At 34.9% G+C, this 25,702-nt stretch overlaps 2 protein-coding genes and 1 long non-coding RNA gene across 6 annotated transcripts in view; all 3 read left to right on the forward strand.

The window, feature by feature from the left end:
- The window catches only part of LOC127861492 (adenosine 3'-phospho 5'-phosphosulfate transporter 2-like), a 52,832-nt gene that overhangs the window by 23,675 nt on the left and 3,455 nt on the right, over nucleotides 1–25,702 (forward strand). For all 4 annotated transcript variants that reach the window (XM_052400027.1, XM_052400028.1, XM_052400029.1 and 1 more), the window contains 5 exons: nucleotides 1,253–1,407; nucleotides 1,737–1,844; nucleotides 2,625–2,815; nucleotides 23,157–23,268; nucleotides 25,594–25,663. In XM_052400027.1, coding sequence (XP_052255987.1) covers nucleotides 1,253–1,407; nucleotides 1,737–1,844; nucleotides 2,625–2,815; nucleotides 23,157–23,268; nucleotides 25,594–25,663 — 636 coding nt within the window. The remainder of the gene's footprint in view (nucleotides 1–1,252; nucleotides 1,408–1,736; nucleotides 1,845–2,624; nucleotides 2,816–23,156; nucleotides 23,269–25,593; nucleotides 25,664–25,702) is intronic.
- The window catches only part of LOC127861514 (uncharacterized), a 50,336-nt gene that overhangs the window by 4,969 nt on the left and 19,665 nt on the right, over nucleotides 1–25,702 (forward strand). The window lies entirely within an intron of this gene.
- Nucleotides 16,418–23,148, forward strand: LOC127861498 (uncharacterized). The gene is made up of 3 exons (XM_052400048.1): nucleotides 16,418–16,938; nucleotides 17,284–18,290; nucleotides 19,628–23,148. The coding sequence occupies exons 1-2, from the start codon at nucleotides 16,880–16,882 to the stop codon at nucleotides 17,912–17,914; spliced, it is 690 nt and encodes a 229-aa protein (XP_052256008.1). The 5' UTR covers nucleotides 16,418–16,879; the 3' UTR covers nucleotides 17,915–18,290; nucleotides 19,628–23,148.

Here is a 25,702-nt window from a genome sequence, read left to right on the forward strand (position 1 = left end):
TAGATTGATAATGGCTTGCAGATGACCCCTATTGATTTTCAGGTCACTAGGTCAAAGGTCAAGGTCACGGTGACCCAAAATAGTAAAATGGTTTTCGGATGATAACTCAAGAACGCTTATGCCTAGGATCATGAAACTTCATAGGTACATTGATCATGACTGGCAGATGACCCCTATTGATTTTCAGGTCACTAGGTCAAAGGTCAAGGTCACGGTGACCCCAAATAGTAAAATGGTTTCCGGATGATAACTCAAGAACACTTATGCCTAGGATCATGAAACTTGATAGGTAGATTGATCATGACTCACAGTTGACCCCTATTGATATTCAGGTCACTATATCAAAGGTGAAGGTCACGGTGACCCGAAATAGTAAGATGGTTTCCGGATGATAACTCAAGAACGCTTATGGCTAGGATCATTAAACTTCATAAGTACATTGATCATGACTGGCAGATGACCCCTATTGATTTTCAGGTCACTAGGTCAAAGGTCAAGGTCACAGTGACAAAAAACATATTCACACAATGGCTGTCACTACAACGGAGAGCCCATATGGGGGGCATGCATGTTTTACAAACAGCCCTTGTTTATAACTCAAATGATTGATTTGTCAAAGTTTTTAAAAATTTTTATATAATTATCATTTCTTTCCTGTACTAATTTGTGAATGTTAGGGTTCATTACATACCTGTGGACTTATGTCCATAGATGTACATGATGAACTCTGGCTATGATCACTTTGATAAATCACAGGCCTTGGTTGTCAGTGATGTCTGATTGGTCATTTTTGACTGTCTACAGACCCCCCCCCCCCCCCCCCCCCCCCTCCCTCCAGTTGGATTGGACAAAATCCAAGGAAAGTAATAAGCTTTAAAGGGAGATGATTTCTATACATGCCAAATGATAAATAGAAATTTTATTTCAAAGCGGCGCAGTAGGGGTCATTGTGTTTCTGACGAACACATCTCTTGTTGAGCATAGAAAACCACTGCTTTTCCTTTTAAAGTTTTGCATGCCACACATAAAATGTGTTTATCTACTTGCACTCATCAATAGGCAGAATACTGGTTACACAAGCCTTTCTAAATGCATTCAAGAACTCGCGTCAAAAGTTTATTTTCTAGTAGAGTGATAAGCATGATGCTTTTAAAACACAATTATTTTTATATTGAACTTTTCTTCTGTAGCGATTTCTCTTGCCAAGCAATTAATTTCTAAATTATTGTCTATAATATTTAACCCCATCCAGGATTCCACTGAGTATGTATGCCCTCCTTGCCTTGCTGACGGTGGGTACAATGGGTCTCTCCAACACGTCTGTGGGCTACCTGAACTACCCCACCCAGGTGATCTTCAAGTGCTGCAAACTCATACCTGTAATGATTGGAGGAGTCCTTATACAAGGTGCACCATTGCAGTGTAGTAATTGTTATCATACGATCTCAAATATTTTATAGCCAAGCTCAACATACTGCATTTCATTAGTACATGTACTTAATTTTGGTGATAGAAGTTCTTTATGAAGAGTAAATAGTAGATGAATAACAATAATCTTTGTCTGTATGGTTTGCAAAAATAAAACGATTTACTACTTATAAGAGATACTGCTGATAGTAAACTTTATATGTTGATAGATGCAGATAAGTTCCTCTTTGCTATGAAACAATCATTTAGATTTGTACCTGTATTGGTGTTCTTTTCTTAGTGATTACGATTGCCATGTAATGTTCCAGGCAAGAGGTACTCCCTGATTGATGTGACCGCCATGCTGATGATGGTGTTTGGGTTGATCATGTTCACCCTTGCAGATAGCTCCGTGTCGGCCTCATTCAATACGTACGGTGAGTAGGTTGTTTCTGCACCTTTAACCCTTTCCCTCTCAGATTCAAAGTGAAAATGGCCATATGCATCCAGCATAAGACTAGAACAGCCCATAAATACCTTGCTATGTGTTCAGGTTTTATGCTGTTTGCTGCTCACCAGTTTCTTAGGGTTGGAAATGAAGCCTTTAAAACTTGAATCTTTTATGAAAGGTCTTTTATTTAATTAGATGTTTTCAAGGGACTTTAAACAACTCAAAATTCATATCTTAGCGGCAAAGAGTAAATTGGTATGCTAAAATTTTACAGAAAATATGTGTTTGAATTAAGAATAGCTTTACAAGTTAATTTATTAATTTTCCCCAGGAAGTTAAGGGATCTTTCTGTTTGTCTCCATTGCAAAAACTTTTGGTTTGCTCTTGTTTTGTCATCTTCCCTACTGTAGGTGTTAGACTGATATATGGTGCCCTGTGTTGAGATTGGGCCATTTGAACACAAAATACTTTGTATATGAGCCTTGCTCTGAGAAAACAGGGCTTAATGCATGTGGGTGAAGTGTCTGCCCAGAATAGCTTGTGAAGTCTGCACAGGCTTATCAAGAAAGATACTTTCTGCTTGTATGTAATTTGTCATATAAAGGAAGTGTCCTATGAATGAAATTCTAGTCTAGGTGGAAATTGTCTTCCCTGATTAGCCTAAAGGCACTCAGCAGGATAATCTGGGTAAACGCTTTCCGCAAAGCCCAGTTTTCCCAGACAGAGGCTGACAGGCTTAAATATGTTTGCTTCAATCTTACTCTAGGTGTGCTACTAATATCTGCGGCCCTGTGTTGTGATGGGGCCATTGGCAACATCCAGGAGAAGGCGTTAAAGCAGTACTCTGCAGGGAACTCTGAGATGGTCTTCTACTCCTATGCCATCGGATTTGTGTACATCTTGTTTGGAATTCTTGTGGCAGGGGACATATTCACAGCTATTAATGTCTGCCAGAAGGTAAGTTTATAGTTTATAGTATTAAAGTCTAAAGTGTTATCAAACAAAGATCGAGTGTCAATAAAATGAGTGTGTTTTGGTTCAACTCTTATTTTAAAAGATTATGCATTGTAATACATGTGATAATTAATGCAAGGCTGTTTTATTGAATAATGTCTCTTATGTCCTTGGAAGAGGCAGGTGTATATCGCTTTGCACCTTTATGTCAGTCAGTTTGATGACCTGTTTTTAAGCATTTTATCTTAAGAATATTAAGACCTATCATGATCATGCAAATAGATTTGATGGTAACATACTGGTAGATGAAAGAAAGTAGTCTTCACAGGTCAAAATTCATGTTCACAGAGGACCATAATGGCTAACATGACATAAAATAAGTACAAAAGTGATTTTAAGTACCATATGCCAAATAAAACACTCATACATGAGACTTCCAAATGTGAAAAAACACGACCTAACAATTGGATACTGTATACACTAATTATTTGATATATAGAGGATATCTGATTGCTTTTAGGGAAGTAATTTGAAATATTTTTACCAAGAAAGCAAACAGATTTTCTTTTAATTTTTTGCTTTTGACTATTTTTTTTCATAGTCTGCTCCAAAAACTTGTTTAGTCTTTTCTGCTATGTCCAGGTCAACAGATAAGATTTCATGTCAATGATTTTTTCACTACAAGCTTTTTGTAACAATTAGCTCTTTCCCTCAAAACTATTTGTCATTTAGTTTTTGACAATTTGATCAAATCTTACCTATATTTATGTAGGAGATGAGCTCTTTAGTTTGGACATTGGTAATTCTTAGCAATTCTTATTCCAATTATTTATGCCGTTATAAATTTACATTTTCAATGATTATTTGTAACTATCAATAAATTGACTATTGACAAACCATGGATGGTGATAAGTTTGTTTTTTTCAAAGGCGCATTTTCAGACCCTCTCCATCAAGCCAGTGGAGATCATTTTTCCACTGTTTTTTTTTCTCAGGCATGGAATTTTCCAACAATATCACAATGTTTATCTGTTGCCATGTTCTTATGAAACGATTGCTTTATAGTCCAAAATACAAATTATCATAATTCTGTATAAATATTTACTTTTTGTATAAATGTGAACTTTTTGTATTAATGTGTACTTTGTGTACAAATGTGTACTTTTCATATAAATGTGTACTTTTTGTTAGCTCACCTGAACACAGTGTGCTTATGGTGAGCTTTTGTGATCTCCTTTGCTCCTTTTTTTGTTATGCGTCATCAGTTGTCAATATTTACCTGGTTTACACTCTAGAGGCAAAATTTATTATCCAATCTTCATGAAACTTTGTCAGAACACTTGTCCCATTGATATTGTGGCGGATTTTGAAACTTGGTCATGTAAGGTCCAAAACTGGGTCACCAGGTCAAATTAAAGAAACAGCTTGTTAACACTGTGGAAAAGTTTTAGAGTCAAATATTGGTATTCATGAAACTTGGCCAGAACATTTTTTCTATGTTGGAAAATGCTTCTGGTTTTGTCGAAAAATATGGCCGCCAAGGGGCATGGCAATTTTTCTTATATGGCTATAGTGAAACCTTGTTTACGCTCTAGAAGTTTAATATCCAATCTTCTTGAATATTGGTCAGAACATTTGTTCTAATGATGTCTCGCTTTAGTTTTAAAATGGTTCTGGTTTGTGTTAAAAAATGGCCGCCAGGGGTTTGGGGCCGTTTTCATATATTGCTTCAGTGCAACCTTGTTAACTTTCTAGAAGCAACAATGTTATTCCAATCTTCATAAAACTTTGTCAGAACATTTGTTCTATAGGTATCAGGGTCAAGTTTGAAAATGGTTCCAACTCTTAGAAAAACATAGCTGCCATTGGGGAGGGGGCAGTTTTCCTTATATGGCTATATACATTTTGAACTATCTACATGTATTATTGTCCACTTTTCCTGAAATTTGGTCCAAAGATGTGTCCAATAAAATCTTGGTAGAGTTTGAGACTGGGTCACATCAGGTAAAAAACTAGGTCAAAAGTTCAAACTTAAATGAAAGCTTCTTTACATGATTGCACTTTTGTCAAATCTTTCTGACGCTTGGTAAAATATTAAAAATTTGTTCTAATAATATCTCAGCTGAATTCCAAAATGGGTACAGCCCATTGAAAAAATGGCCGACATGGGATGGGGAAGTTTTTTTTTATATGGATGAAGTAAAGCCTTAATTGTTATCACTATATAAGTTACTTGTGTTCTGATTATATTATATCAGCTGAGTTTAAGTTTTAGTCCAATCTTCATGAAACTTTATGAAACTTTGTCAGAATATTTGTCCTAATAATATCTTAGCTGAGTTTGAAACTGGGTCATGTGAGGTAAAATACTTGGTCACTAAGTAAAATTTAAGAAGTTTACACTCTAGAAGTCACATTTCTGGTACACTCTTCATGGAAACATTTGTTTGAATGATTTCTAAGCTGTGTTCGAAAATAACCACGAGCCTATAAATAAACAAGATGTGTTTGTGAAACACTATGTCCCCGTATATGACATTTGACCTTGGAGGATGACCTTGACCCTTCACCACTCAAAATGTGCAGCTCCATGAGATACACATGCATGTCAAATATAAAATTGCTAGCTTCAATATTGCAGAAGTGACATTACATGAGCAATTTTGACCCATATATTTGACCTTGAAGGATGACCTTGACCTTGACCTTTCACCACTAAAAATGTGCAGCTCCATGAGATACACATGCATGCCAAATATCAAGTTGCTATCTTCAATATTGCAAAAGTACTCATAAAATGAGCGATTTCAGCCACATATATTTGACCTCTGACCTTGTAGGATGACCTTGACCTTTCGCCACTCAAAATGTGCAGCTCCATGAGATACACATGCATGCTAAATATCAAGTTGCTATCTTGAATATTGAAATATTGCAAAAGTGTACATTAAATGAGCGATTTTGACCCATATATTTGACCTTTGACCTTGAAGGATGACCTTGACCTTTCACCACTCAAAATGTGCAGCTCCATGAGATACATATGCATGCCAAATACCAAGTTGCTATCTTCAATATTGCAAAAGTTATTGCAAATGTTAAAGTTGGCGCAAACCAACATACCAACCAACAGACCAACAGACAGGGCAAAAACAAAATGTCCCCCACTACTTTAGTGGGGGACATAAAAATATATATTTTGTAAAGAATCATACAAACCTAGTTATAAGTTTACCTAATAAAATTGATTAAAATTACAGTTTGTACTTATGAAATGGTTTATGAAAAAAATCCAAAAGGATCCATCCCTGCGGCATTGTTGTAATGGTTGTTGTTGTTGTTTATTTACACTTCAAAATGTGTTCTTTTTAAGGGGCCTTTTCACGTTTTGGTAAAGTGACAAAATGTAAAAAAGTTGTGTCAGATTCGCAAATTTTCGTTTTAGTTATGATCTTTGTGAGGAAACAGTTATACTAAACATTTACCATTCTCTAAAATAGCCATTATATGTATCTTTTGATGATTAAAAACCTGAAAATTATAAAGCGTTGCAACGCGAAACAATTGAATAATTTGGAGAGTTCTGTTGTTGTCGTTAAATTTTGTGAAACTACGAGGATTGCTTATGTAAAGTATAAAATACATCTTTTATGGTAATGAGCACGGATGGCCGAGTGGTCTAAGTGGGTAGGCTTTTACTCCAGGACTCCGGGGGTCACTGGTTCGAGCCGTGTTGAGGTTTACTTTTTTTCCTTTTTATGTCCCCCACCCACTATAGTGGGGGACATATTGTTTTTGCCCTGTCTGTTGGTCTGTACGTTGGTCTGTTTGCTCCAACTTTAACATTTGCAATAACTTTTTCAATATTCAAGATAGCAACTTGATATTTGGCATGCATGTGTATCTCATGGAGCTGGACATTTTGAGTGGTGAAAGGTCAAGGTCATCCTTCAAGGTCAGAGGTCAAATATATGTGGCCAAAATCGCTCATTTTATGAATACTTTTGCAATATTGAAGATAGCAACTTGATATTTGGCATGCATGTGTATCTCATGGAGCCGCACATTTTGAGTGGTAAAAGGTCAAGGTCATCCTTCAAGGTCAAAGGTCAAATATATGTGGCCAAAATCGCTCATTTTATGAATACTTTGGCAATATTGAAGATACCAACTTGATATTTGGCATGCATGTGTATCTCATGGAGCCGCACATTTTGAGTGGTGAAAGGTCAAGGTCATCCTTCAAGGTTAGAGGTCAAGTTAATGTGGCCAAAATCGCTCATTTTATGAATACTTTGGCAATATTGAAGATACCAACTTGATATTTGGCATGCATGTGTATCTCATGGAGCTGCACATTTTGAGTGGTGAGAGGTCAAGGTCATCCTTCAAGGTCAAAGGTAAAAAAACACAAAACAATTCAAAGCGGCGCAGAAGGGGACATAGTGTGTCTGACAAACACATTTCCTGTTTTAATTGTATTCTTGATTTTTATTTATGTCCCCCACTATAGTAGTGGGGGACATATTGTTTTTGCCCTGTCTGTTGGTCTGTTGGTCTGTCTGTTGGTCTGTTGGTCTGTTTGCGCCAACTTTAACATTTTACAATAACTTTTGCTATATTGAAGATAGCAACTTCATATTTGGCATGCATGTGTATCTCATGAAGCTGCACATTTTGAGTGGTGAAAGTTCAAGGTCAAGGTCATCCTTCAAGGTCAGAGGTCAAATATATGTGGCCAAAATCGCTCATTTTATGAATACTTTTGCAATATTGAAGATAGCAACTGGATATTTGGCATGCATGTGTATCTCATGGAGCTGCACATTTTGAGTGGTGAAAGGTCAAGGTCATCCTTCAAGGTCAGAGGTCAAATATATGTGGCCCAAATCGCTTATTTTATGAATACTTTTGCAATATTGAAGATAGCAACTTGATATTTGGCATGCATGTGCATCTCATGGAGCTTCACATTTTGAGTGGTGAAAGGTCAAGGTCAAGGTCATCCTTCAAGGTCAGAGGTCAAATATATGTGGCCCAAATCACTTATTTTATTAATACTTTTGCAATATTGAAGATAGCAACTTGATATTTGGCATGCATGTGTATCTCATGGAGCTGCACATTTTCAGTGGTGAAAGGTCAAGGTCAAGGTCATCCTTCACAAGGTCAAGGTCATCCTTTAAGGTCAAACGTCATATAGGGGGACATTGTGTATTACAAACACATCTTGTTTACTGGAGCTTTTCAGATCCAATGTTTACATTTTTCAATATAAAGCATTTAATTAATGACAAACTTTAATACATGCCAAAATCTGTGAAAAGGCTCCTTTAACAGAAGGCAATTAATATAATCACTGTTAGCAACTTATTGTTTTGTTTCTATTTATTTTTTTTGATTCAAAGTTTCATTGTTAAAAGTGTTGTTTTAACTGAAGATGTAAACAAAGAGTCAATCGAATTATTAATAGTCTTGCAAAAATTTGCACTCGGTGTCAATTGACAGCTTGACGTCATTTAAGGAAAGTCATTTCTTGTCAAGAAGCCATAAAGCAATACATTTTTAGCCGATACAATTTGCTTCCTTTGTCCAATCAACAAGCTAAATCTATTGTGTATTTGTTACCTAATGGCAATCATCCAATTATGAAACAGCACGTGCATACCTCCACCTTTCGAATATTTTACAGAGAACGAAGGTGGGGTTTGACGGTTTATTAAACTTGTTGGTTTACATATGTTGAGTCTTGATTGGCAGTCTTAACTACTCAGCCTTTGCTTGGAAGTGATGAATAAGTATATTTGCTTATTCCGAGAAAGGCTGAGTAGTTCCAATTTGCCAACTACCACATTTACTTTCACATTTGCCAGATTTTAAAAACACTTTACTTGTATTCAATCTTAATTTAAATATTCTTGTAGAGCTTCTTACTTCTATCAAAGCGTTTATTGGGGGCATATGTCATCCTATGGAGACAGCTCTTGTTTTAAACATGGCTGCCAGTGGGCACGACATTTTTCCTTACATGGCTAAAGTGAAATTTTAATAACATTATAGAAGCCACATTTTGTGTTAAATCTTCATGAAACTTTGTAAAACATGTTCTCTAATGATATCTTGGAAGAGTTTGAAAATGGTTCTGATTTCTTTAAAAAAATACTTCGCCATTTGATGGGAAAGCTTTTCTTACATGGCTATAATGAAACCTTGTTATCACTCTAGAAGTCACATTTATGGTAGAATATTAATTCAACTTGGTGAGAACATTTCTTATACATGAACAAATGTTTTGGCAGAGATTGAAACTCATCATATGGGAAAGTTTTCCTTACCTGGCTATACTGTAACCTTGTTAACATACATAACAAGTCGTCACATATTTAGTCCAATCTTCATGTAACTTGGTCAGATCATTGGTTCAAATGATATCTTGGCTGAGTTCAAAAATGGTTCTTGTCTGTTTAAAAACATGTCTTCCAGGGGGCAGTGCAGGTTTCTTTTATTGCTAAAGTGAAACCTTGTTATCACTCTTTTGGCCACATTTATTGTCAAATCTTCATGAAACTTGGTCACAATATGTGTCCCAATGAAATATCGCATAAGGTAAAAAAACTAGGTCACCTTGGCATATTAAAAAAAAAGAGAGGCTTGTTTACTCTCCAGACTTTGTCCTTATAATAGCGTGACTGAGTTTGAAATCTGGTCATTTAAGGTATAAAAACAAGGTCATTTGGTCAAATTTAAGAAAAAACTTGTTAACACTCTACAAATGCCAACTCCACCATCTCAGAATAGTTACTGCCTTCGGTTCTCGGGTCCACGCCTTAGGGTCCATGGACCTCTTGTTTAAAGATATTTTTGTTTATGCTTAAATTCGAATATTGGAACAGAGACTGCTATTTATAAGATTTTGCAGATTATGGTTTTTAAATATCATAAAACTTTAAATACAATTATTTAAATGTTTATAATTCGACGCCGGCATTAGGCTTTATAGTATGTGCATTATCTTAGTATTATCAGAACCTAAATCTACCAATTACATTTTGGTTTATTGTGGCAAAGTTGGCTTGTGGTATGTTTAATATCACAGTTAAATGGATGTTCTTAAAAAAAATTGAACTTAAGTTATAAGCTCATCTATTTTTTGAAAAAAAATTATGAGCTATTGTCATCACCTTGGCGTCGGCGTCTGTGTCGGCGTAGGCGTCCGGTTAAGTTTTGTGTTTAGGTCCACTTTTCTCATAAAGTATCAAAGCTATTGCATTCAAACTTGGTACACTTACTTACTATCATGAGGGGTCTGGGCAGGCAAAGTTAGATAACTCTGGCGTGCATTTTGACAGAATTATGTGCCCTTTTTATACTTAGAAAATAGAAAATTTGGTTAAGTTTTGTGTTTAGGTCCACTTTATTCCTAAAGTATCAAAGCTATTGCTTTCATACTTGCAACACTTGCTAACTATCATAAGGGGACTGTGCAGGCAAAGTTATGTATATCTGACTGGCATTTTGACAGAATTATGTGCCCTTTGTACTTAGAAAATTTGGTTAAGTTTTGTGTTTTGGTCCACTTTACTCCTAAAGTATCAAAGATATTGCTTTCATACTTGGAACACTCGCAAACTATCATAAGGGGACAGTGCAGGACAAGTTGCATAACTCTGGTTGTCATTTTGACAGAATTATGGCCCTTTTTTGACTTAGTAACTTTGAATACTGTGAAACCATTATTATTCGTCACACATTAATTTTCGTCTTTTTCGTCCTTCGACCGATGGACGAATTCAAGATCCTAACGAACAATCATGTCCCATATTTGAAACAAATAAGACTGAATTACCGTAGGCATGAGGCATTTAAATCCAGCGTAATCCACGTATATACACAGGGCTCGAAATTAACACTCGCACACTCGCAAAATGCGAGAAAAAAAGATTGCAAGGTAAGTTATAAGCCACTAGTATTTTTTGCAAGTAAAGAAATAGTGAAAAAAAACGAGTTATATTGCTAAATGCGTTCGACGGCGTGAACGCTAAACCGTAGGTCAATTTTTTGAACGTCCGAATACCCATTTGCGGAAGCGCGCACCTTGTTTGTAGACTGGTATACTTATAGTACAGATACCCGGATGGTATTGATACAAAGAACATGAAACAGTCGACTATTCACACTCAAGTTAAATCCGGTTTTGACACAAAGGGGTGTACATTATACAGTTTACTGACATTTCCTGTAAAACGCGAATGCAATAAGGCTGTATCGAATGCGTCGACTTTGTTTAGGTATAATAGTGTTGATTAGCGCTTATTGTTAACAACTTTATTACCCATTGTGTGTATTGTGTTTTTCAGGGGTGTTGCAGATTATACAGCCAACACGCGGCGAATCCGGATTAAAGACAATACTATTAAACGTTAAAATATGACGATGTGTGATCAACACCTGACTGAAATATATTCTGCGCTTTTATTACAAATAAATAAAAAACATATTGATTTGTGTTTGGTTGTCGGTGATTGTAATGGAAAAAGACTAATTGGCAATTGGCTCCGTTGTTTAAAACACTCGTTAACGGTTATTCAGTCCCACTTATCCGCTAATCATAACAAAGAACGTGTCAATGACATAAAATAATAAGGGACAGTTACTATCACCTGAAATAACAGACTTGTTATTTGGCATATGCCAAACAAGGCCCAACCTCCTGCAAGTGACTACCAAGTGTCACCCCTTTTCCCCAGCACGATTTTTTCGCAACCGGGTATTAAATGTATTACACACATAACAAACAAATTGGACGCTTTTTTTTCAAAACCAGAAATGGACGAATTTAAGTGCTGACGAAATAGTCATTTTTTTAAAAAGGACGAAATTTCGTGCTGACGAAAATAAATGGGTTCACAGTATATGGTTAAATTTTGTGTTTAGATCCACTTTACTTCTAAAGTATCAAGGCTTTTGATTTCAAACTTCAAATACTTTCATGCTATCATAAGGGTACTGTACCTGGCAAGTTGAATTTTACCTTGACCTTTGAATGACCTTGACTCTCAAGGTCAAATTATTCAATTCTGCTAAAATTGCCCCCCCCCCCCCCCCGAAAAAAAGTTGTTGTTTTTTTTTCATTTTATTTTTAAGATCATCTAATAAATGACCACACCCTCACACTAAACCCCCCCCGACCCGCCCCCCCCCCCCCCCCCAAAAAAAAAAAATCAATATATATATATATTATTTTTTTAAACATGGTTAAAAAATGCAAATACTTATTTTTATTATTTTATTTTTGAAAGACCGTCCAACCATCCCACCCAAGAATCCCCCCCCCCCCCCCAATTTTTTTTTATTATTTTTTGGCATTTATTTTCTTATTTTTGGAAGATAATGTAAAAATTGACCACACCCCCTCACTATACACCCCTTTCCACCCCACCCCTCTCTCCTTTGTGATTGAAGTATTGAGATAGGTCCCTTTACCTTAAAAAAGAACAATAGATGAGCGGTCTGCACCCGCAAGGCGGTGCTCTTGTATTAGTTACATATAGCAAATAAAGAAATCTTATTTCTCAATTTATATAGATTACTATATCTGAGGTGCAGATCAGTATTCAATGTAGTTTAAGTTAGACCTTGATTTATCAAAATTGTATGCATTGACCATTTAAATATAGACGGGGAGAAACATGTTTATATTAAATTTTATCTTTATATTAAATTTTGCAAGTTTGTCAAGTTCTGAAGTGAAGTGTTAGTTGAAAAAATGTACAGGATCGAGAACTATTATAAAAAACATGGACCAATCAATAAAGGAACATAAGGAAAGTGTGAATTAAAACAATATGTAACTACCAATTACATAAGCATGCTTGTTTAAGGGACAATATTTACAATTTGAAAACTGTCCACACAAAAAAGCCAAAAGTTATCATGGATACAGAAGAGAATGTATGCATTATATTCAAAGTAGCAAAACAACACTAATGACCAAGAAAACTATAAGATGGTCTATGGATGATGATCAGTCTAAATCTGATAACACTAATGACCAAGAAAACTATATGATGGTCTATGGATGATTATCAGTCTAAATCTGAAAACACTAATGACCAAGAAAACTATATGATGGTCTATGGATGATGATCAGTCTAAATCTGATAACACTAATGACCAAGAAAACTATATGATGGTCTATGGATGATGATCAGTCTAAATCTGATAACACTAATGACCAAGAAAACTATATGATGGTCTATGGATGATGATCAGTCTAAATCTGACAACACTAATGACCAAGAAAACTATATGTTGGTCTATGGATGATGATCAGTCTAAATCTGATTACACTAATGACCAAGAAAACTATATGATGGTCTATGGATGATGATCAGTCTAAATCTGACAACACTAATGACCAAGAAAACTATATGATGGTTTATGGATGATGATCAGTCTAAATCTGATAACACTAATGACCAAGAAAACTATATGATGGTCTATGAATGATGATCAGTCTAAATCTGATAACACTAATGACCAAGAAAACTATATGATGGTCTATGGATGATGATCAGTCTAAATCTGATAACACTAATGACCAAGAAAACTATATGATGGTCTATTGATGATGATCAGTCTAAATCTGATAACACTAATGACCAAGAAAACTATATGATGGTCTATGGATGATGATCAGTCTAAATCTGATAACACTAATGACCAAGAAAACTATATGATGGTCTTTGGATGATGATCAGTCTAAATCTGATAACACTAATGACCAAGAAAACTATATGATTGTCTATGGATGATGATCAGTCTAAATCTGATTACACTAATGACCAAGAAAACTATATGATGGTCTATGGATGATGATCAGTCTAAATCTGACAACACTAATGACCAAGAAAACTATAAGATGGTCTATGGATGATGATCAGTCTAAATCTGATAACACTAATGACCAAGAAAACTATATGATGGTCTATGGATGATGATCAGTCTAAATCTGATAACACTAATGACCAAGAAAACTGTAAGATGGTCTATGGATGATGATCAGTCTAAATCTGATAACACTAATGACCAAGAAAACTATAAGATGGTCTATGGATGATGATCAGTCTAAATCTGATAACACTAATGACCAAGAAAACTATAAGATGGTCTATGGATGATGATCAGTCTAAATCTGATAACACTAATGACCAAGAAAACTATATGATGGTCTATGGATGATGATCAGTCTAAATCTGATAACACTAATGACCAAGAAAACTATATGATGGTCTATGGATGATGATCAGTCTAAATCTGACAACACTAATGACCAAGAAAACTATATGATGGTCTATGGATGATGATCAGTCTAAATCTGACAACACTAATGACCAAGAAAACTATATGATGGTCTATGGATGATGATCAGTCTAAATCTGATTACACTAATGACCAAGAAAACTATATGATGGTCTATGGATGATGATCAGTCTAAATCTGACAACACTAATGACCAAGAAAACTAAATGATGGTCTATGGATAATGATCAGCCTAAATCTGATTACACTAATGACCAAGAAAACTATATGATGGTCTATGGATGATGATCAGTCTAAATCTGACAACACTAATGACCAAGAAAACTATATGATGGTCTATGGATGATGATCAGTCTAAATCTGATAACACTAATGACCAAGAAAACTATATGATGGTCTATGGATGATGATCAGTCTAAATCTGATAACACTAATGACCAAGAAAACTATAAGATGGTCTATGGATGATGATCAGTCTAAATCTGATAACACTAATAACCAAGAAAACTATATGATGGTCTATGGATGATGATCAGTCTAAATCTGATAACACTAATGACCAAGAAAACTATATGATGGTCTATGGATGATGATCAGTCTAAATCTGACAACACTAATGACCAAGAAAACTATAAGATGGTCTATGGATGATGATCAGTCTAAATCTGATAACACTAATGACCAAGAAAACTATATGATGGTCTATGGATGATGATCAGTCTAAATCTGATAACACTAATGACCAAGAAAACTATATGATGGTCTATGGATGATGATCAGTCTAAATCTGATAACACTAATGACCAAGAAAACTATATGATGGTCTATGGATGATGATCAGTCTAAATCTGATAACACTAATGACCAAGAAAACTATAAGATGGTCTATGGATGATGATCAGTCTAAATCTGATAACACTAATAACCAAGAAAACTATATGATGGTCTATGGATGATGATCAGTCTAAATCTGATAACACTAATGACCAAGAAAACTATATGATGGTCTATGGATGATGATCAGTCTAAATCTGACAACACTAATGACCAAGAAAACTATAAGATGGTCTATGGATGATGATCAGTCTAAATCTGATAACACTAATGACCAAGAAAACTATATGATGGTCTATGGATGATGATCAGTCTAAATCTGATAACACTAATGACCAAGAAAACTATATGATGGTCTATGGATGATGATCAGTCTAAATCTGATAACACTAATGACCAAGAAAACTATATGATGGTCTATGGATGATGATCAGTCTAAATCTGATAACACTAATGACCAAGAAAACTATATGATGGTCTATGGATGATGATCAGTCTAAATCTGATAACACTAATGACCAAGAAAACTATATGATGGTCTATGGATGATGATCAGTCTAAATCTGATTACATTAATGACCAAGAAAACTATAAGATGGTCTATGGATGATGATCAGTCTAAATCTGTGAAACGATAAAGCGCTTGCTATGCTTTTCATTAACATTTTGGAAACTGGTTGTATCACAGTATTTAAATTTGCTGTGAATCATTAAAGCCACACAATTTAAAATGAAATACATGTTAATCAATACATATAGATGCAATTTAAAAGTGTGCACAATTGTCATTAAATCTATAGCCTAGTTAGCAAGTAATTTATTATTTTTCAAACGGTACCGCTTTTAAAACCAAAAGTAGAATTGTAAACGTCCATTTCGACAAACGCGATTAGTTTTAAGTTTTAAAGCGCAAAAAAGACGGATTTCTACATTGTAACCACCAGATATATTCTAATTGGCATAGATAAAATAAAATCTATAGCCTAGTTAGGAAGTAATTTATTATATGTCAAACAGTACCGCTTTTAAAACCCAAAGTAGGATTTCTAGACGTATACGTTCATTTCAACAAATGCGATTACTTTAAAGTTTTAAACCGCAAACAAGAAGGATTTCTACCTTGTAACCACCTGATATATTTTAATTGGCATAGATAAAATATGTATTTTATTTGTACTGGAATCCTGGGCATGGAAATATTTGTATTCATCTCTTTTTTTCTTGATTTTATAAATATTCAATGCAATTCTAACTTTAATATGGATCAAAATATAAATCAATTTTTAAAATATGAAAATCAGTGAACAAGTCCCTTTAACTGAACATGTATCAAGTTTCACCCATTTTCAAAAAATGGTTTATACTGCTGTAATCATCAAATTAATATATTCAGATATCTACTTGAAACTTGACTATGGACTTTGTACTTCAGTGTGTATTGAAAGTGGGTTGTGAGCTTAAAATGCCGACATAAGTCAGCATTTTTCAGTTTCAAGTTCATTGCTTTTTATTCTAACTTAAAACTGTGCATGTCTTTATGCAACCCTTTCTGATTTTTAAAGCACTAATTGTATTTCATAAAAGTAGTTAATAGTGAATAAACAAATTTTTTATCAGAGGACAGTTCAAAATAGCTATTGGAAATGGCAACTTCTGGTTCAGTTCATAAAAGTTCAGATACAGTCACAGACTATTCTTGTGTTGGTTGCAAAAGTAAAAAAATGGAAAAAAGTGCTGATTTTTTTGTGAAACATGTTGGAAGTGTTTTTGCGAAAAATGCCTTTATCATCATGATCAAGTATTTGAAAACCATTTGACATATGGAAGAAGGGAAACAAATAAATGGCCTCTTGAAAAGGCAATTGAGGATTTGCTTCTAAAATGTGATGTTCACAGCAAAAAGAAACTGAAAATGTTCTGTGAAGACCACAGTCAGCTGTGCTGCTCTGATTGTGTCTTACTGAATCACAGGTAAGTGACACTCAGTCATAAAGTTATATGTAGTTTTAAATGATCAGTTGTTTAAAGCATTTTAAGAGTTGTTCTTAATAATGATAATATATTGAAATATTTATTGGACAATTATGCTAGATATCTAGATAAAAAAGGGGCATTTATTATTTGTAGCGCTGAATCTTTAATTGACAAATGTTTTCACTGGTAGGGGACTATTTTTGACTAAATTAGACTCAAATTGTTTGGGAAATACATACCCTGTTTTGCAATATTATCAATTGAACCTCCTTTACATGTTTAAGTTCGAGATACTCATATGGCACAGTGATAATTGATAATTATTTCATTTTCTTATTTCAGACAGTGTGCAAATTTGGCTCTAATATCTGAATCAGTCAAAAAACTGGCTGTGGATATGAAGCAATTGTCAATCAAAATGCAATCAATTATTGCTGAGCTAACTACGTTTAAGAGAGGACAAGAGACCAGCATTCAGTCCATTGGGGGATCATGTAGTGAAAAACTGCAAGAAATAAGAGACCTGCGTAAGAAATTAAATGCTGCTTTAGATGAACTAGAAAATACAACTTTGAAAGAACTTGATGAAATGAGGACCTCATTGCAAACCTCCCTTAAGAAAGATGTTTACAACTGCAGCAGACTGAAGGATGAACTGCAGCAACTCAATGAAGCTGTACAGAGCCTTTGTGATAAGAGCATTGAAGACATTGAGTTCATAGCCAGCAGGAAATGTCTGGACAAGATACAAGAGTCTGAGACTTATCTGAACGAGAACCAAGTGAAGATTCAGAGTTATATCATATTCTTGGGAAATATTGACATCGAGCAGTACCTGTCTCAACAGTCTAGTCTTGAGAGGATTGCAAGCAGTACACAGTCTCTTAAAATCAAAATGAATCCAGACCAGGTGTTGACTGTGAGGAGGAAGTCAGAGTATAATGTGAAAATATCAAGTGACAGTCAGAATTGATATATCAGAACCATTTGCAACCTGCCTAGCGGTCATGTTACTGTTGCAGATGACCATAATAAGAAAGTGAAGCTGTTTGACAAGCATTACAATTTGTGCAGTCATTGTGATGTGTCTAGTGCTCCACAGGACATTTGCCAAATCACATCCAGTGATGTGGTTGTGACTCTTTGTAATAGTACATGTGTGCAGTTTATGTATGTAACCAATGGTCAGCTTCTTAATTGGAGAAAGTTACAGTTACCACATGCTGCTCTTGGCATTGCCCACCATCAGGGAGCGTTGTATATCACCTCTGGCACTGCTCTCTACCACTTCAATCTGACTGGGACACTTGTGAAAAAGCTTTATGAGCATGGAGGAGGTAGCAATACAGGTAAGTGTATTGTTAATGTGTTTCAATATTGAACATATTGTAAATTCATGTATATACCTACCATTTAACATAAAATATAATTACTACTGTGGATATTTAAAACACTAACATTTTTAGCTCATCTATTTTTTGAAAAAAAAAAAGAGCTATTGTCATCACCTTGGCGTCTGCGTCAGCGTCCGGTTAAGTTTTGTGTTTAGGTCCACTTTTCTCATAAAGTATCAAAGCTATTGCATTCAAACTTGGTACACTTACTTACTATCATGAAGGGACTAGGCAGGCAAAGTTAGATAACTCTGGGATGCATTTTGACAGAACTATGTGCCCTTTTTATACTTAGAAAATTGAAAATTTGGTTAAGTTTTGTGTTTAGGTCCACTTTATTCCTAAAGTATCAAAGCTATTGCTTTCATACTTGCGACACTTACTAACTATCATAAGGGGACTGTGCAGGCAAAGTTATGTAACTCTGACTGGCATTTTTACAGAATTATGGCCCCCGTTATACTTAGAAAATTGAAAATGTCGTTAAGTTTTGTGTTTTGGTCCACTTTACTCCTAAAGTATCATAGCTATTGCTTTCAGACTTGGAACACTCACAAACTATCATAAGGGGACTGTAAATGACAAGTTTCATAACTCTGGTTGTCATTTTGACAGAATTATGGCCCTTTTTTTACTTATTAACTTTGAATATATGGTTAAATTTTGTGTTTAGATCCACTTTACTTCTAAAGTATCAAGGCTTTTGATTTCAAACTTCAAATACTTTCATACTATCATGAAGGTACTGTACCTGGCAAGTTTAATTTTACCTTGACCTTTGAATGACATTTACTTTCAAGGTCAAATAATTAAATTTTGCTAAAATTGCCATGACTTCGTTATTTGTGTCAGATTTGATTGATACTTTGACAAAACAACTCTTACCTGACTTATCACAATAGACTCCACCCAAACCATCCCCCATGCCCCCCCGAATCCCCCCCCCCCCCCCCCAAAAAAAAGAGTAATTTTTACTTTTTTTTATTTTTCAAAGATCATCTTATAAATCATCTTATAAATGACAACATTTTTATTTCTTATTTTTGGAAGATAATGTTATAAATGACCACACACCCACACTATGCACCCCTCTCCACCCCACCCCTCCATCTTTTTTGATTGAAGTATTGAGATCGGTCCCTTCACCTTTAAAATGAAAAATAGATGAGCGGTCTGCACCCGCAAGGCGGTGCTCTTGTTTTATGAGACTTCATGTATTGTTAGATTATGTTAAGAGTGTAAGTGCCTTAAATTCTGATCTGTGAACACTTAACATATTCATTGTTGTGTAGTGTACAGATGTGCGTTGAGTCCTGCTGGTGACCGTATCTATGTCACCAACCATTCCCAGCACAAGCTCCTCACACTGACCACAGATGGCAGCCTTGTTTCCACCTTTACGGACCCTGATCTTCAACACCCACATGGTGTACATGTCTCACCTGCAGGACATGTCCTTGTTTGTGCATGGACATCCCATCATGTCATTCAGATGGATAGTGAGGGGAAAAAGAATCTAACAACTCTGGCTTCACAGAAAGATTTAGTGAGCCAACCATTGTCTCTGTGCTACAACACCAACATTCACCAGATCATTGTGGGACTAAACAATAACAATATCAGTGTCATGGAATTGCAATAGCTCTTCCAATGGATTATAAACATCAACATAAACACGGTTATTAATGTAATTTGATTTTCCATTTTTTCTTTGAATGTCATATTTAGTCCTAGCTGTTGATATATATGTTAAGAACAGAGCATATGGTAATTATACAGTTTTTTTATTAACAACTAATAAATAATCTCTAAATTTAAAATGAGTTGATTGAATGCACCTAAACTTGTATCATTTAAAACAATCATGTACGACAACTTTCTATGTTGATGCTTAAAAGATTTTGTGTGTGGCTTCTTGTCACATATTGTTTGTCACTAAACACATTTATAATTAATTTTCTGTTATACATGTATTATGTTTAAGTGAATGTATATGTTTCATTATCCTTAAGCAATTATTAAGAGCAAATTATGTTTCTAGTAATTTATGAGTTGCTGTTTTTATGCTCCCGGATCGAAAGATTGTGGGTATATTGTTTTTGGTCTGTCTGTCTGTCCGTCCGTCCGTCCGTCCGTCCATCCGTCTGTCACTGTGTGTGTGTCACAAACTTTAACCTTGGTTAAAGTTTTGTGATAACTTTTGCAATATTGAAGATAGAAACTTGATACTTGGCATGCATGTGTATCTCATGGAGCTGCACATTTTGAGTGGTGAAAGGTCAACGTCATCCTTCAAGGTCAAAGGTAAAAAAAAAATCCAAGGGAAGTAATAAGCTTTCAAGGGATATAATTATCTGTACCTGCCAAATGAAAAAAAAATCAAAGCGGCACAATAAGGGTCATTGTATTTCTGACAATCACATCTCTTGTTTAGTAAAAAATAATGGTATTTGGTATTTGAGCCATTTTTGTATGTGTGCCTTTGATAGCCTTATGGAGTCATTAGACCACAAAACTCATATCCTGGAAGAACAATACTCTTGAATTCAATCAATACAATTTTAAAGTTAGTTTGAAGCGTCTCTTTGACAATTAAACTACTTTTGGCTTCAGTTTTTAGTTTGGTCAAAATAAAGCACTCTGACGTTAACCACCTAAGGATGTACAAAAGTCAGCACTTTATGGTGCTTTTGTGATGGCATTCTGATTTAAAAAGTGGTTCAGATTCCTTGAATATATGTCCGTAATGGGTGGATCAGTTATTTGACTTTGGGTAACATTCATCTCCAATTATCATGAAACTAGCCCAGAAGTTTTTTCTTTTGATATCTAGGCCCAGTTTAAATATAGGGGAGGGCAGTTTTCCTTATATGTCAATAGTGAAACCTTGTTAACACTGTAGAAGTCACATTTGTTGCCCAATCTTTATGAAACTTGCTCACATGTGCTCTTATGATATTGAAAATGAAGTTGTTTTTGATAATGATTTGAATTTGAATCTTATTTGACCTTTCATCCCATAAACATGGTATATCAGGAGCTTTAGGTAATCAATCTGTTTGATCTACAATTGAATCATAGGTGACCTGTTTAATTTTGCATAGGCTGCCTCGATCTTGTGCATGAGATACAACCTACTGCCTAACTGGATTATTATCTCCCGCCATAGGCTGAGGGATATTGTTTTGGCGTTGTCCATTCGCTTTCCGTCCGTCGTTCCGTCCGTCCGGAGCCATACCTTGGAGGTGCTTTGGCGGATTTCATTGAAACTTGGTATGAGTATATATATGTTTAAGAGGATGATGCACTCCAAATGGCATTGTACACCATCTGTTAATTACGGAGTTATGGCCCTTTGTATTTTGAACAAATGCTTTTTTGAGTGTCAAATATAACACTTTTGTGTCCAGAAGCATATTGGCGGGGGATATCAATTCAACGAATTTGTTTGTTCCATTTGAGTTGCCCCTCCTGTTATAAATTAATCTAGGGTTTAAATACGTACATATACATTCATAGTTCTGTTTTGAAAATGTTTTCAGTTAACAAAAGTTTGTCATAATAAATCTGCCTTGAAATTAAATATTTATACCTCATAAAGTAATTATATTCAACTTTTTACTCTCACAACTGATTGCAACAGATGACAATATGTCAGCATATCTGTATTTTGTATGTAATAAATCAAAGTCCAGTTATAACAAAAAAAATGTGAAGAGTTTTATCTCGATCATCATAGAAACTTTTATAGATGATCTTTTTGTACAGTGGCATACCTATTTTAAATTTTTACAATTTGAACACTGTAGAGGCAATATTATTGGCTAATCTTTTTGAAAGTTGGTCACAATTGATATTAAATTTTGTTTTTCAAATATCTCGGCTGTGTTCTATATTTAGTCATGTGGGGTGGAAAACAAGTTCATCATATCAACTTGAAATACATTTATAACTCTTTGGAAGTCAGATTTTTTTTGCTTAATCATTATGAAACTTGCAAAAGAAATTATTTTGTTTTATCGAAGTTCATGTTCAGTTTGAAAATGTTGCAGTCCATTAAAAACCTTACTTCCAGAGGGTGCGGCAGTATTTCTTGTGTGACTTAAGTAAAACATTGTGAAAAATGAAGAGATCACAATTTTACTAAATCACCTTGCAAACTGTTCAGAACTTTTGTTTTAATATTATCATAAATTTCTCAGGAGAGTTCAACAATTTCGTGATGAAATACCTGGCTGCCATGTGCTGAAGTTTATTTTGATATGACAAGATAATATGTGTATCAGACTTTTGTTTCATGATATTTCAAAACAATTGACCAACCAGAAGCAGTCTTTTTGTCTGATTATCAAACTTGGGCAGGACTTTTGTTCTATTAATGTCACTGCCCACATAATATCTGTGTCATGGGGGTTAAGAAGTAAAATTTATTTCGCAAACATCAAAAGCAGATTAGATAAAAAAAATCTTTGGTTCTCAGGTGAGCACACCAGGGCCTTAGGCCCTTTTGCTTTTGTTCACCGGACATACACCCCATCCTGATTGGATGTCAAATAGTAAAATATCTCACTGACTTTATAACGTCATGCTACAAGCTTTCTATGGGGGAGCTGTAATTGTGTGATCTCACTAAGAAGTTTCCTAGGGAGTAAATTTAAGATAAGGAGCAAATATTAATACGAAATAAAAGTTAAAAACTTTCTTGCTGATATGGCTACAATGTGAGGGCCATTACCCCGTCTGTGATTTAATTCTAAATAATTTCTGCAGTACCTGGCACTATGGAAATGAATGATGCATTGTTTTGTTTTCTACTTGCAGTATCCCATGGAAACCTATGGGTATGGTCTAATATTCTCACTGACTGGATACATTGGTGTCAACATTGTATTGGGTTTGGTCAAGACATTTGGAGCATTAGTAGCTGTGACAGGTGGGTGCAGACAAGTGCAGACAAGTGATCTGAAATTTTGTCAGATTTTGTAATGAAGATTGCTAGATTCTGCAACCAAAAATTATAACTCTCACTGCTAATGAGATAAATCCCTTTGCAGCATAGGGGACATGTAAAAATTAAAAAATCATAGTGGAGGATATACTGAAAAACCATTATTATTCGTGCATTATGTTGATGGAACAAACAATGAATTTAAGTGTCAAATGAATAATAGTTTTGCTAGTTGTATTTAAGTGGCCAAATTCTCTTCCTTGCGTAGATTTTTCTAGGATGTTGCTATACTTATACACAATATAAATTAAGTGTTTATAGCAGCAAAATGTTTTAGTTGAAGATAAAAAACAGTACCATAAACAGGATGTAATTTTGTAGCATAAGTGCAATACTAAAATATCCAGTTTATTTGCCCTTTACATTCAAATCTAATCTGCTTATACTCCAACACAAGGCGCCAAAGTAGTACACAGTGTACTTACATGATGTTTGCCAAGAACAATTTAGCTGCCTGTGCAACAAGCTGTTTATTTAATGCTGCTATTTTCAGTCACTAATAAACACATCTCTAAGTTCTTCTGCTAAGTTAACTGATATTCACACCTTGGTTAATTGATACATACTCATACTCAGGTCCAGTCAAACGCAGTTCGTTCATTCTTTCCACCTAACATGGCAACTGAAGTATTAATTAAATTACTTTGGAACAGAAACAAAAGGATATACAGTAGACTCTGCCAATACCGGACTCTCGGAATACCGGAACTCTCCCGATTCCGGACGGTCGGGCCAGTCCCGTATTTTCTCCTATTTCTTTGTTAAAAAATGTTGAATAAACCGAACTCTCTGAAAACCGGAAACCGGATGGGTAAATTTGGTCATTTTCAACGTAAAATACATTGAGTATACCGGATGGTCTAAATTCTCAAGATGCCCGAGGCGTGAAAATAACAATACCTAGTCAGCACAGCGAGTGCGGTGTGACACATTTTGCTCGCGCAATTATCGATAATCGGATTAAACATACCATAAAGGTGTCAAGTCGTTACCGCGCTATGGGAGTCTGATTAAGTAATGTAAAACAAACTGTGAATGTCTAAAATAGACGTGCGGTAACACCAAAAAGTGATTGACTCGATCTTTCTATTAATTATTTATTATCGCCTATGATGAACAATTTAATTAAAAACTTAATGCATGCCGTTGCGACGATCACTTTCTTGTGATCTTCTCGGGTATTTTTAAAGATTTTATAGCCTTCTTAACATTGCAGAAAATTAGATCGTAAAGGAGAAATGTGCTTTCAAGCAGATAGTGATCTTGGACTTTTTCGTGAAATCGTAAACTTCAAGAATTAGTAGGTTTTGAGATTATGAATATCTTAAAAAATAATAATGACGCTGTTTTTTGCTTGTGTGTATGTTTTATGAAATGTGGTACATGTATGTATTGAATAATAAATCATGTATCTACAACAATCTTATTTGTATCGTCACTCGCCTATATGACAAATGCAACGTACGTACATGTATAAAGCACCACGCTCACTTTGGGATTAATCAAAACAAGTCGGTATGGATTTTTTTTTGCTTTTAACCGATTAAAAACACATTTTTTAAGAATGCAATTAACATCATCAGTACCTGCGAACAGTTATCACATGGTACATGTAAATGTATATGGTTTGTTTTATTTTTATGTAATTCTGTACACAATGCATACCATGTATATTTCGGGAATATGCATACTCTTGGTAAACCGGAACTCTCTGAAAACCGGACGATCAGGCCGGTCCCGAGACTGTCCGGTTTACAGAGAGTCTACTGTATATCAATATACATATGAAGGATATAAAAGATTAGGTATATTATATAAGCTACTGTAGTACATGTTGTATTGCCTAGTTGTAATTGCAAATGATTGCCACTACCAGCTAATTTAAACTTACTTCTTTGTTTTAAGCATGTGTTTATTGTTTGTTTATTTTGGGCCCACTGTTTAACATGTTGTAGTCAAACCCCATCTCCTGTATTTGCAAAAAATTATAATACTAGAATCATGCAAGCTTTCATGGATTCCCACTAGTGGCTTAAAACATTATGGACTGAGAAGAAATGTCAAATTCAGATCACACATTTTCCATGAAAATTTTTCTTGTAAATTTGCCAGTAGACATCCACATGCAATATTCATTAGTGTTGTGATTGTAAGCTTTGTAATAATAAAAATAAACTAATTTGATAATTTGTATCCAGTATTTATCGTCTTGTGGACATAATGATTTAGAATTGTATAACTATGATTCAGTGACAACCTGCAGAAAAGCTGTGACGATTGCTCTGTCATTTCTGTTCTTCACAAAACCATTTACATACCAGTATGTATCATTATTTCATAATTCTTTATTAAGTTTCCA

This window comes from Dreissena polymorpha, chromosome 16 (genome assembly GCF_020536995.1).
Source record: "Dreissena polymorpha isolate Duluth1 chromosome 16, UMN_Dpol_1.0, whole genome shotgun sequence".
In the NCBI taxonomy this organism is placed as follows: Eukaryota; Metazoa; Mollusca; class Bivalvia; order Myida; family Dreissenidae; genus Dreissena; species Dreissena polymorpha.

What these genes read in the sequence shown, in the direction of transcription:
- LOC127861498 (XM_052400048.1), top strand. Translation starts at nt 16,880, where the DNA reads ATGTTCTGTGAAGACCACAGTCAGCTGTGCTGCTCTGATTGTGTCTTA. An exon ending in TGTGTCTTACTGAATCACAG is followed by an intron (nt 16,939 to 17,283) that starts GTAAGTGACACT and finishes TTCTTATTTCAG; the next exon opens with ACAGTGTGCAAATTTGGCTC.